At 41.3% G+C, this 12991-nt stretch overlaps 3 protein-coding genes across 3 annotated transcripts; 1 reads left to right on the forward strand and 2 right to left on the reverse strand.

The window, feature by feature from the left end:
* Positions 1-449: 449 nt before the first annotated feature.
* On the forward strand, positions 450-9201 carry LOC124315652 (DNA-directed RNA polymerases I, II, and III subunit RPABC3-like). Its single transcript, XM_046781457.1, has 4 exons — positions 450-597; positions 6243-6326; positions 6395-6575; positions 8806-9201. Exons 1-4 carry the CDS (start codon positions 525-527, stop codon positions 8921-8923), a joined length of 456 nt encoding a protein of 151 aa, XP_046637413.1. The 5' UTR covers positions 450-524; the 3' UTR covers positions 8924-9201.
* A 31-nt stretch (positions 9202-9232) lies between these two features.
* On the reverse strand, positions 9233-10635 carry LOC124315557 (electron transfer flavoprotein subunit beta-like). Its single transcript, XM_046781319.1, has 6 exons — positions 10480-10635; positions 10255-10413; positions 9988-10146; positions 9843-9923; positions 9624-9764; positions 9233-9553 (listed from the first exon to the last, which is right to left on the reverse strand). The coding sequence occupies exons 1-6, from the start codon at positions 10531-10533 to the stop codon at positions 9383-9385; spliced, it is 765 nt and encodes a 254-aa protein (XP_046637275.1). The 5' UTR covers positions 10534-10635; the 3' UTR covers positions 9233-9382.
* A 145-nt stretch (positions 10636-10780) lies between these two features.
* On the reverse strand, positions 10781-12591 carry LOC124315452 (persulfide dioxygenase ETHE1, mitochondrial-like). Its single transcript, XM_046781130.1, has 7 exons — positions 12483-12591; positions 12035-12305; positions 11830-11974; positions 11580-11765; positions 11328-11510; positions 11142-11264; positions 10781-11074 (listed from the first exon to the last, which is right to left on the reverse strand). Exons 1-7 carry the CDS (start codon positions 12548-12550, stop codon positions 11046-11048), a joined length of 1005 nt encoding a protein of 334 aa, XP_046637086.1. The 5' UTR covers positions 12551-12591; the 3' UTR covers positions 10781-11045.
* Positions 12592-12991: the final 400 nt, after the last annotated feature.

Genomic DNA, 12991 nt, shown 5'->3' on the forward strand with positions numbered 1-12991 from the left:
TTGTTCGTCTCAACAAATTTGATAAGCCCACCTGCGGACGGACAAGATCCAACTAAAAATTTGCACGAAACCCGTAAAAAGACCAAAAACCCGCCCTAATAATACCACCACAATAATTTTCATATATTTTTCCTGTGGTTAGATTTGGAACCCGTGAGTTGGTGGTGATTTTCGAAGTGCGGTGGCGTAACAGGACAGGCACGCTTTGAATTTTTATTTTAAACCTTTGTAGTAGTTGATGTGAGTTTCCACCGCTAGATGAACTCGAAGGAAAAAGCCAAGTTCGATGTCAATTTTACTCGGCGAATGTTACTAAAAAGTCTTTTAAGTAACATTATGAAGTATTTGAGCTCAGAAATAGAGGATGCTTTTAATTTAATCACAAAAATATTCAAATTTTTCCGATAGAAAACTTAAGTATAAATTAAATCAAATGTTGTTGGGCAATGCTGTGTTTAGCATGGTCAGCAGACGAAAAAATCACCAAACTTGAAAAAGTATCTAAAGTCTGAGCTCCTACAACCATGGCCGGTGTTTTATTTGAAGATATTTTCGATGTTAAAGACATTGATCCAGAAGGAAAGAAATTTGACAGAGGTAATGAACATTTATCGTTCACTTTCTTTATTCCCATGTGTTCGTTTTTTGTGTTCTGGCATTGGTTGAACCAACTTTTGAGATTTCCATGTGCTTGCAAACAAATCTTTTCCATAAGCCCTTTCTATTTCCTGTTTTAACTGCAAAATAGCATTATTTTGTGGAGGTTAATATGAAAGTAAGGTTAGAGTCCCAGGATTAACTTCTTTCGGTCTTCTTAAGTTACACCATGAGGAAGCCATTTTATGAAAACTTCAAGTTTTATGTAACACACAATGCAGACCCAAATTAGAGAAATTGAAACCTAACAACATCTTCTGAGTATTTGTGAAAGCATTTTAAACATTAAAGTAACTACTTGTTCAATCAAAATGATCAATTGTGCAACAGGCATGATTAATCGTTTTCATTTGCAACTTGATTTAACCTCCTCTGCGAAGTCATTTCAAGAGATTCTCTTATTCAATTTGAACTTGCTCAAAGTGATTCTATACATTCTAAGTGAATAGTCTCCCTATTTCTGTAAGATTTCCAAGACAGTATCCAACACAAAGTTTTTCAAGTTTCCAGCTTTTTGAATATTGTGATTGAAGTAGACTGCCATCTATCCTAAACCCCTGTGACTGCAGTTTCACCACGTTAGAGAAACCCTTCCAAACCAACGACAACAAACTTCAATAACAATATCACGCGTGGTGGAAGTGCTTTGACGCACGCCAACGGTGATTGCCCTTTTTGATGCGATCCATCTCCAGTTCCGTGTGCGCAGAAAGATAACGGCATCAAATTTATTGCCAGCTGCTGTTGGGGGTTGATCAATCGGATGTGCAAAAAAACAATAAAAAAAAGAGGTGAGAAGTTGCCTTGACAACGCGTGACGTCAGGCTACAAAGAACCCGGACGCTCCAACTCTTCAAGGTGAAACCTTTCGAGAACACGAACCTTCTTCTTCTTGAGAAAATAAAGTCCAAATTATTATTTCCATCATTTGTTTTGTTCGCAGGGCATGGATATTTGACGACGAATCAATCGAATTACGAAGCAGGTTGCTGTTAGTAGTGTGGTTTTTGGTGGCCTCCGCCCACTTGTGAAATCGCCCACCTCTACTACAACTAGTAGTAGTAGTCTCCCCCTTTTGAGTTTGTTTGTTTTGGTTATTGGATAGGGGTTATATGCCCCTCTGGAAGATAACCTGAAAAAAAAAGAAGAGTCTCGTTTGCCCATCGTTTGGTGAGTTATGAACTCGTATCAACGACACACAGTGTGTCTCTTTGTTTCTTAATTGGGTTTCGATCCTTTGGGGAGCGCGATAGCCATTAGTTACATGAGATCCTCTCTTCCTTTGATGGTAAACAAGAGTCCCTGTGCGGGCCTGAACCGAGTTTTTAAAAAAGCGACCATGTTTGTTTTGATAATAGCGACGTCGTTGACGCAGAAAGTCTTGCACAACCTTGACCTTTCCAGTTTACCCTGGCGGCAGCAGCAGCTGCTGGTTGTCCCTTTACGCTCCCGATCGATCGCCAAGAGTTGCCGGGATCCGACCTTTTCAGGGCTCCTTATTTGCGATTCGGTCCGTTTCACCCGAGACTTGATAGTTAAAAAAGAAGAAGAAAGAGAGTCTCTCTCAATTCGAGAGAGATTCTCTTGTCAAAGAGTCAAGAGAGAGAAAGCTGCCCTGGTATTTCCGTTCTGATTGACTCAATATTGGCTCATAAATTGAATCCGCTACACACATTGTGTGCGACTCGTAGAAAGCGTATCGACCAGCTCCAACTCCGTGTGACACGTCATTTCTCGGGAACTACGCGTATTAATGGACTTTTTTCTCTTTTCGGGCAGTCCGGTTAGCGAGGGTCAATCCCGGCCGCCATTTGTCCGTGCGTCATCGTGCGTGGGTGGGCCCCCCTTCTTCTTTTTTTGGTTCAATTCGCTCTTCTTCTTCCTCATGCGAGTAGAACCCGGGGAATATAATTGAATTGTTTGGCTAATATCGTTCGATCCCATTTGATTTCGCCCTATTGTGTGTGCGCCGCACACGCACAAGTGGGTTCCCCTCTCGTTTTGAATTGCATCGGATTCCCGAAATAGAGAAGATGGCCGACCGTGAACCTCCTCGCTGATGGCCAACCCACCTGTCATTGGACGGATACCCAGGCAGGATTCTGGGATGGTGGTGGGGAGAGAATGAAAAAGAAGAAAGAAAGAAAAAAGAGAAAATGTTACGCAAATATCACGGATGCGTTTCCAAAAGCCGAGTGCAATGTCTTACGGAATTGATGGAAGGCCATCGGGGCGGGGACTTGTATAACAACAACAACAACAGAAACGCTTTACGCAGTGCGAAAATGGCTACTTTGTCCTCTTCTACCGTGTGTACCTTCAATTCATAGCCACAAATCTTTTGGAAAGGCCAACGTCCTCGTGAGGTCAGTAACATCATTGCAAGAACCGGAAGATCTCTTTTGATGACTTGTAAAAATAAAATCCGAATGAATTCATTTATGGAATGGGATCAAACAATGGCTGGCAACTTTTGTTTTGTGGGCCGTCGTAGCGATAACAGGGACGCAACAAGGTGCCATTGTTGTGTAACGCCACCTGGACGGCTGCTCAATGGGCCAGTCCAGTTTCGAGATTTTTCTTTTTTTTTCCCCTGGACGTCGTTTTCAATGTCTTTGTCTTGTGCAACTTTTTTGACTTAACATGGGCAAGACGGAAGAACAACTCTTGTGTGCAGTGCCATTGATTCTAGGTTGATGGCCGATTGTTGTTGTTGTTGTTGTTGTTGTTGTTTTTCCGTCGTGCGAGCTGGGAAACGTCATTGGCCCCGCGGTGGGAGGAGTCTGAAATCGGCCAATTGGGAAACCGGGAGAGAGAGAGAAGGGCAACCCGAAAACCCAGTGGGTTGTATCGTTCGTGCGGGACACGTTCACCACCCACCCACCCGCTTTCCTCCTTTCACGTTCTCCTATCTAGTCGACGGCGTGACGCAATCTTTCCACTAGCTCGTCCTCAAACGTCAGGAGGGTGGTGCTGTGAGGTGGCGCTGGGTGGGTGGGAGGAGGAGAAGGACAGAAATGGCGCCGTGGCCCCGGCGGTTACGAAAATGAAGGAGAGAAAAAAAAAACGCAAACAAACAAAACAAGAAAACGAGTCACGCTATGATTGCACACACACACACACACACCAAGCTATTTCGCCATTTTCGAACCTCTCTCTTTTTTATTTCTCTCTCTCTCTAACTATCGGCCTCTCTTTCAGTGACTCAGGGATTTGAGAGTTAGTCGTTGGCTGCGTGACTTTAGGTGCGGGAGTGTGCGGACAGGGTTCCTCGTTTAGTGATCACCCATTCACGCTCCCGTGTAACGGCCCTACTTTGTCCAGTGTCGACGTTGTGGTTATTTTTATTATTATTTTATTTTTTAAAAGCGCACCGCTCTCGATCGAATCAAAAAGTGTTTCTTTTTAATCATTTTGAAAAATTTTAATTAGTTGGTTCATTTTTTATTTGTCGACGTTAATTATTTCCGATTTATTCGATTCAATTCATTTTGTCGGAATTAAAAATTTCGTTCGTCAACAGGAGAATTAGGAGGGGGGGGGGCAGCGATTGCGCCGTGTGCTGGATCGGGAGAAGGTTGTGGGGGGGAATGATGACGACACAAGCGAGAGAGGGAGGGGGGGGGATTCAGTGGGTGGGTTTGGGAAAGGGGGTCGTGAGAGATGTGGGGGGTTTTTCGACGTCGTCGTCGTCGCTGCTGGGTTTTTCGCTAAAACTGCGCAGTTGGCCAACCGACTCGAACGTTCCTGGCTCCGACGTCGACGACGCCGGATCGCTTTGATATTCCGTTGTGCATATTTTTTTGGCGGAAGCTACCAGAAGACAAAATAAATTTTCATTACGTAACAAAAGAACAAAGGAAGAAAACAAAGAAAAGATGACGAAATGTCATAAAAATGATTTTGAAAGTCTTTCTGAATTTGATTTGCCGGACTTCCGCCCTGTGGAACATTTTTGGAAATTCCGCTGTTCCCCCATTGGGGTAAGTTGCTTTGGTCATGTTGCGCAATATCTCCTTTGTTTTGATTTTGGTTCGTGAGTTTGTCCGGACATGTCCTTTTTCAGTCGAACCAAACCCCAAAAAGAAAAAAAATTTCATCGTTTAATCAAAATGATAAAAAATAAAAAAAAGCCTGCAGGTATTTCCAACCGGAACTGGTTCAATGTCTTTGAGGATATTTCCAAGGTCAATTCGTGTTCCATTCACCATGCTTTTTTTTCTTTTCTTCACGGTGGGAATTTTTTTCTTTAGCCTTTAAAAAAAACAAAATTTCTCGTTGCAAAACAACAATAACAATGCGCCACTAGCGCATTTGCGTGTGTCTTTGTTTTGTTTTGCACGTCGATTTTTTGGTTTGGGTTTTTTCTTATTTTGGCCAAGGACGTGGTAAATTGTTTGATGCCCAAATACTGCGCACTTGCGTCACTCCCGCAACCAAAGATTTTGAACTTTCCTTTTTTTTCCCTTCGCCAGTCGTTTGTTTCTTTTCTTTTTCGGGAAACGAAGAGAAAATAAATATTGAAATGGGTGCGCGCTGTTGTACAAGTTTAGCGCGTGAATTTTTAGGTGGAAACCAAATGGAGAGAAATTGCACAAACACTTGCGCAACGACATTGACCGCCATTTTGATCGCTCTCGAAAATCTGATAAAAGTTTCGGTTGGTCGTTGCCTTGGCAACCAGCACGAATGGCGTCGATTCTTTTTTGTTTTTTAAATAAAATTGCGTTGTCATTGAACTTCACCTGCGCGCTTTTTTCCTATCTATGAGATGATAAACAATCTTTTGACAGGTGACGCATGGCAGCGACGTCCGGGATGATGATGTGTCTGTGCAATGTTTTTTACCGAGTTACTTTTTTTTGTTTTTCTCTCTCAACTTCCCCCACTTTTCTTTTTTGCAATTGATCCGATTTCGCAGCGTACCACGTGACCTTGTTTTGATATCGTGTGGCGTCGTTTCTTTTTCACATGTAACGACGCCTTGCAGCTCTCTCCGGAGGGATCGATAGCCCCAGCACCGAATCCACCCACTCACTCCAGTTTCTCCCACCTATATTTTTTTTTTCCTTTTTTCTTCTTCTTCTTTTTTCCTATTCCGTCAGCAACTGCGTTGCAAGCAAAAGATGGCAACACAAGAGGTCGAAAGGTCACGTTCGTTTTGCGCGCGCGCGAAACGATGTGCGACTCGGTTCATTTTTTAAATGGCCTCTTGGGTGACGTGTAGTATAGTACTGCTGCACTGCCGCCCTCCTTACGGAAAAGCCTGATTGAATTACCTGCACACACTTGACAAATTTTTTACTTCCCGTCACATGCACACCTGGTGCGCGCCTTTTTTTCCATTCCCGATTTCCACGTTGATAAGTTTCTTGTGCAATTTTCAAGCCTTTCAATCTCTCTGGCCTTAAAGTCGTACACCGACCCACTTTCCCCTCATCTAATTCGTTTTTAGAACATGGTGGGGGGAGCTGGAGATTTCCCCTCTTTATTTAACCAACATTTATGAAGCGACAATTACAAGAGATTTCTCTCTTGCAACGTAATTTGTTATTAATCAGTTTCAATTTGATTTGGTTTTGCAGTGAGTCGACTCCACTGCGAGAGTGAGTCATTCAAGATGGATTTGATTCTCGACATCAATTCGTGGCTGTTTCCAATGGATTTAGGTAATAAAAATAGTTTGATTGTGGTTTTAATCGACAAATTTTTTAATTAAAATTGAAATTTTTTCCAGGCGATAAATTCCGGTTGGTTTTAGCCACAACGTTGCGTGAGGATGGATGCTCCGATGCGGGTGAATGGGCCCCGCAAGATTTGGGCATCCCGTCCCGTGCCGATTCGTTCGAGTACGTCATGTTTGGCAAAGTCTATCGCATTGAAGGCGATGAAGGATCGACCGAGCCGTCATCTCGATTGTGAGTTTCATATTTCTTTTTCTTAAATATTCCCTTAATTTGAACGTAATTTTGATTGATGTGGGAGAGAAAATTTCCACACCGGGACAGGGAACCACCCTGCGTTCGCCTGTTGTTGGAATTTTCCAGGTGAACACAGCTGGTGGTATCTCAGTCCTTGTGATATTGGAACAAATCGACTTGTGTTGTTGTTGTTGTTGTCGTTCTAAATAAGAGAGTTGTTGCGCGAACTTTTCTCTTTTTTTTTATTTCGTTCTCGTTGCGTTTTCTTTCCGATGGTTACCGGGGGCAGCCATTACGGTTAAAAAATCCGAACGAAACTGTACATTTTGATTCAATCTCAATCTTTTTGTATCACTTTCTAAGTTTTTGGTGGACTTGTGACCGACATTCTTTCCCCATGAGGCGGAATAAAAATGCGTTGTCGGCTCTTCCAGTGAAATGGCGAAACTTTTTCCAACTCCCCTCCCATTTTCCAGAAAACATAAATATTCCAATAATAGGAGAAAGCTTGCACCGACTTAGTTTAGCCTTTTATTTTTCAATTCCACGAATCAGTCTTTGACCCAGGACTTCTGCGAATTTATCCCAAACCACTCGCGTTTACACGACAACTAGAAACGTACTACGTGATTGACAGGGCACAGGGGCCAATCATTTTAAATGGTGAACTATATAGCGATTGATGTAGCTCTTAAGAAACAGATGAGGAATTGCCAGAGGCAAATTGACGTCAGCTACTACTTTTGGCCATTTGTATTTGTGGAGAAGCCTCGGCCTACTCGGTAGGCATGGCCCACCACCGACTATATAAAAGCCAAGTGGGTGGTAGAATGTTAGGACCATTTGGAATTCGACCTCTGACCCGGACGGTGTGGCTAAGAAATCGAGCGGGGGCCCCTCGTTGAGAAAAAAAAGCTGCGCTGAGAAAAAGAAGAAAAATTATCGTTATAATTTATTAGTTTTTTAGTTTTTAATTTTTATTGGTTGTTGTTGTTTCATCATATGTGTGTGTGTGTGTCGATTTTGTGTGTGTGTTTCGTATTGCATGCATCGTTGATTAATTAATTGATTGATTGATTGATTGATGATGTGATGTTTTTGAGACCCAGTCCATTTTCTGTCTGGAGTCCGTACCACAAGTGCGTTTGCCTTTAATTATTTCGTAAACGAGGTAAATGCATTCTTCTGGTATCGTCACTCTTTTCAGCCATCCACCATATTTCTTTGCCCCCCTTTTTCCGATGTTTTTGTTATTGCTGGTATTTTTCTATTAAATAAATTGAGAACACAAATTTCATTTGGTCAAAGAGAAAAATCGCACAAGTCTTCGAGGGGGTTATATAAATAAATCACGCGAGGTGATATAGGTTTAAACTCGGGAGTGGCAAAGGTTGTTCGGTAGGATGTCGGTTGTTTTATACGACCGCACTAGACACCTAAAAAGCAACAGCTTCTTCCCCCTATCGATCAGCTCGTAAATCTAGAGGCAGCCACCGTTTTAATTCGCGGCTTTGGTCGTGAAAAGACGTTAATGACGCGTGATTAATAACTTTGTTTGACCTGAAAACGTAACAGGTATACCCCAAGGGCGGTTGTTAAAAAAGAAAAAATCAAGTTTTTCCAGGACATAAAAGAGGAAGACATGATTTTGTTTTAAAAGAAAAGGAAAAGGAAAACTTGTTTTGGTTAGATACGTTCGTCTTGGTTTAGTTGACGAAATGACGACGATTTCTTTTTCTTCGAACATCTTTTTAATTTGAGAATGGAAGGGTGGGGAGGGGGTCGATGTCTTTTCGTCGAACCGTCGAAGCAATTCCCTATGGATATTAATTGGTCGACGACGTTTAATAACGCCTATCGTACGATTTTTTCTCGTCGACATGTTGTGGTGTGTGCCCATCTCTCTCGTTATAAAAGGACTTTGCAAATGTCTCCATGTCACAGTCGAGTCTTCTCTTCTCATTGAGCCACAAGTGTCTTGATGCAAGTACAAATTGTTTGGGCAAAAAGTGTATTGATGGTTGGCAGTGTGGTTAGCTGGTTGTGAAATATTTAATTGAATCCACAGCCACTATCCAAACTGTCCACTGTCGATGACACGATATTCGACCAAACTACTAATGCAACATGTGTGCCTGTAATTGTATGTTTTTGTGTATCTTGATTGTTTTCTTTTTTAGATGATGGGTGTGTGTTCGGTAATGATTTTCTTTATTGATTCGTGCAGATCTGCCTATGCATCGTTTGGAGGATTGCTGATGCGTTTGCAGGGAGATGCCAACAATCTTCACGGATTCGAAGTCGATGCGCAGATCTACCTGTTGATTAAGAAACTTGCATTTTAGGTGTGGTTTGCAAGCTTGCCACTATCAATTTCGAGTTATGTAAACAAAGGATCTCCAAAATGGCGGTTACATGCATATTTAGTATTGTACTTTGCGCGTTTTGATTTTGTGTCCATCAATGACAGATTGTGAATGCTTTTCGTGTTCTTACGAAATGCAGACCGTTTTTATTGCAATCACCCTAGTAGATGACAACACAGGTTCAGAACAGCGTTAGTACATTAAGTATTTCATATTACATTCTCATGTCAATACACCTTTGATTTACTTCCTGAAAATTTGTCTTGTCTCTTTGTTAATTGCGAGTCATAAGTATAATAAGTTTTTGTATTCTCTTCCGTAATAGCGTAATCTTTTTAACTTGATTTTTGCATTGATAAAAGCCAAACTACAAATGGGCAGAAACCAGAAGGGCAAGTCCAGGTTTTCTTCAATGCTCATTGCAATTCCCCCTGCAAATTAAGCATGGCCGAGGGCTTTGAGTTTTTCCACCATCATGTCGACGTTCTCGACCTTGGCACCTGCAAGCCGCACGGGTGGTTCCTCGACCGTGACTACTTCAATTCTTGGGCTGACGTCGACGCCTAAATCCTTAGGCGTCAGTTTCTTAATGGGCTTCTTCTTGGCTTTCTAAAAAGAAAAGAAATATAAAACTAAAGTGAAAAATCGAGGGCATTTGTGCGTATATTAAAAAAAGTACCATGATGTTGGGGAGAGTTGCGTAGCGAGGCTCATTCAGACGCAAGTCGGCGCTGACGACAGTTGGTAATTTCACCTTAATTGTCTCGAGCCCCCCGTCGATCTCACGTACCACCTGCAAGCTGCCATCCTTGGCTTCAATCTGAATAGAAAACATGATTGACGGATTTTGTCAGTTGTGCGCTGCTGATTATTTTAAAAAGTAGCAATAACTAATAACCTTGGAAGCAGAAGTGGCTTGAGGCCAATCTAGAAGAGCAGCTGTCATCTGGGCTGTTTGATTGCAGTCATCATCAATGGCCTGTCAGTGAAAAACAATGTTTTCTTATAATTGAGTGTTATCATTAAGATAAAAGAGGTGGTACCTGTTTTCCAAGAATAATTAGGTCAATCTGTTCATCTTTTGCGAGTTGGGCCAACATCTTGGAAATGTGCAATGGTTGCAGAGTATCAAACTGTGGTCCTGCAACCTCTACATGTATGCCTCTATCTGCGCCCATGGCAAGAGCAGTCCTCAGTGTTTCCTGTAATACGCCAAAGTGCCAAGATCATCATAAAAAAATTCAGGATGTAACATGATGGACAAATCTTGTACAAAAATTATGTAATATAGAAATTGACAAATCGCCAACCTGGCACTGAGCTGGACCACAGGAGAAAGCCACAATTTCTTTGGCTATCTTCTTTTCTTTCATACGTACAGCTTCTTCAATGGCAATCTCGTCGAAGGGGTTCATTGAGTGCTTCACTCCCTCCGTAATGACTCCCGATTTGTCGGGCTTGACTCGGATCTAAAATTCGAGAACACGATAAGTTTCATTGTTAAATCGTTATAAAGTTTCGAAAAAGTTGATTACCTTGACAGCATAGTCGATAACACGTTTAACGCCGACCAGGATTCGAAGAGACATTTTAATTACAATATAAAAATTACAATGTTACAATGAGAGAAAGCTCTATCGTTTTATCACGACAAATAAAGTACAAGCAGAAGACGTTAAAACCACTAGCGTCACCTGGCGGGAACACAAGAGCGATGTTGCGAGGTGTTTGAAAATTTGGGATTGCGCAATCGACTATGAATATTTTTTCACATCTCACGTTTCATTCCTCTGATTCAGCAAATCAATAACAAACTAAAAATTCATTTTTCATTTATGTAACAAATTTATTCCTTCAAAATACAAGTGAAAGGAATTGAAATATTCGATAGGGGAATGACATGTTATAGATCAGAGAAGGTTACATGCCTCAGTGGCCCCACTTCAACGGCTACACCGAGTTCCGCATAAATTTATTTAAAAAAAAATATGTTGCGACAAAAAAAGCACTATATGCCCCTTGATTATGTAATGAATAGCTGTTGAGTATCATAAGCCAATAAGAGATAGCTTATCAACTCCTTCATCCGATTAATGCACGTCTACTTGAAACTTTCCGGCAAAGAATGTTCTGGAACAAATCAAATGATTTGTTTTTTTACTTAATTAAAATGTGAATGAAATGCATATTATCATACCCATTTGGTTATCAGTAGCGTGGGCGAAATTTAATGTTTTCATGATTTGAATGAATTCTTCTCTACTCTTAGTCAATCGGGGGTTGTAGCGTTTCTCCTCCAAAACAGACGTCACTGTTCTGCCTGAATGTATAAATAGAGATTAGACAAGTATAAAATAATTCTAATGTGTTTGTTGATTGGTACCCCGATAGTCGTGTCCAGGATAAAGGCGGAGCATGTTTGGTAATGAGAAAATTTGGTTATAGATTGAGTTGTACAAAGTTTCAGGATCGCCTTGATCGAAATCAGTCCGACCACATCCTCTAATTAGCAAAGTGTCGCCTGTGAAAGCGACTCCTTCTTCATGACACACGTATGTTACGCAACCTGCAACAATATAACCACGCGACTTGAAAATACGAATCACTTAAAGTAATCATGTTTTGATCAAATTACAGTTGGTATGGCCGGGTGTTGCTCGTACTTCGAGCTGATGTCGACCAAAGTGGATGATATCGCCATGGCGAACCAAAGTATCGGCGATTGCTCCGCTAGCTGCAGAAATGACAGTTTTGCACGACGGAAGGTACTTTTTTAGCTTTAGGGCAGCTGTGGAATGATCAGAATGCATATGAGTACTCACTGGAAAATTAAAAAGGAGAAATTATTCTACAGGTTTTGAACAAATATTATATTAATTTATTACAAGCATATCTGATGTTGAGTTCCAATTCTTTGACCACCTCTAGGTCCCTTTCAATAAGCTCGATGACAGGATCAATGAGTACTGCATCTTTTGAGTAGGCGTCAGCAAGCAGGTATGTGTATGTACAGCTTTCTCTATCAAACAACTATAAAGACAGTTTATGCAATGAATATTATGTAAGGATATTGGGAAATTATCATCTTGCCTGTCGAAGGAAGAAGTCTCCGGAATGAGGTTGCCTTTCAATGTGGGTGCTGAAACCTTTGCTAAATCCATGTGTCAGCATGGATTTCTCATTTGACACATGGGCAGAAATAGCTGGTTTGCTCAAATTTAAAACCTGGTTCGACACACTTAGGCAAGATGATATTTGCCTGCTGATGCGAACATTCCTCCCAGAGAATCGGAGAGCCGAACTGAAGATCGACATTGGAATACGCTGGTTTGAGTTACACTCGACCAGAAGTGAAGGCGAACTAAATAAGAAATGTTTTTTTCGGTCAGCTGAATGGTGTTGTTTTTTGTTTTAGTTTATAGAAACGTCTGATAAGGCAGTAACCCAAGTAGGGCGCCCTTGTTTAGGTTTGAATTACGTAAGCAAAACCCTGAAACTGTGACAAAAAGATAAATGTGGAGGGAACTTGATTTCTTACCCTTGATTTTGAAAATGCACGTAGACGTCGGATTTGAAGGTTGATTGTTCCTCGCGAGACAATAACATCCAACAGTTTAAATGCGATTTGGTATTCCACCGCTAGATGGAAACTACGTGCGTTCAAAATTTCGGGATTACGTAATGACTTTTAATTTAAATAGAGTAGCTCACGGAGCTGTCTTCAACACACCTACATCATTGATCCCCCTCGCCTTCCAACGTAATTACTGTAATTACACAAAACTTTCTTACGTACCATAACTTGAGCTAAAAATGTATTGATTTAAAAGAATATAAGCTCATTCGTGTAATGTGTTGACGGGTTTCCGTGGAATAGGGCAGGTTAGGGCCGGCTCAATACTCTGACAGAGGTCTATAAACTACAAACGATCTTGTATATGTATTGCTGTTTCTATAAACTAACAAACTAATAATAAAAGAAACGAGAAAAAAACATGCTAAGAAGGAAAAACTAATCCCATTTCGTGCCTAGTATATAAAAGCCAG

The sequence above is a fragment of the Daphnia pulicaria genome, chromosome 11 (genome assembly GCF_021234035.1).
Source record: "Daphnia pulicaria isolate SC F1-1A chromosome 11, SC_F0-13Bv2, whole genome shotgun sequence".
Taxonomy (NCBI): Eukaryota; Metazoa; Arthropoda; class Branchiopoda; order Diplostraca; family Daphniidae; genus Daphnia; species Daphnia pulicaria.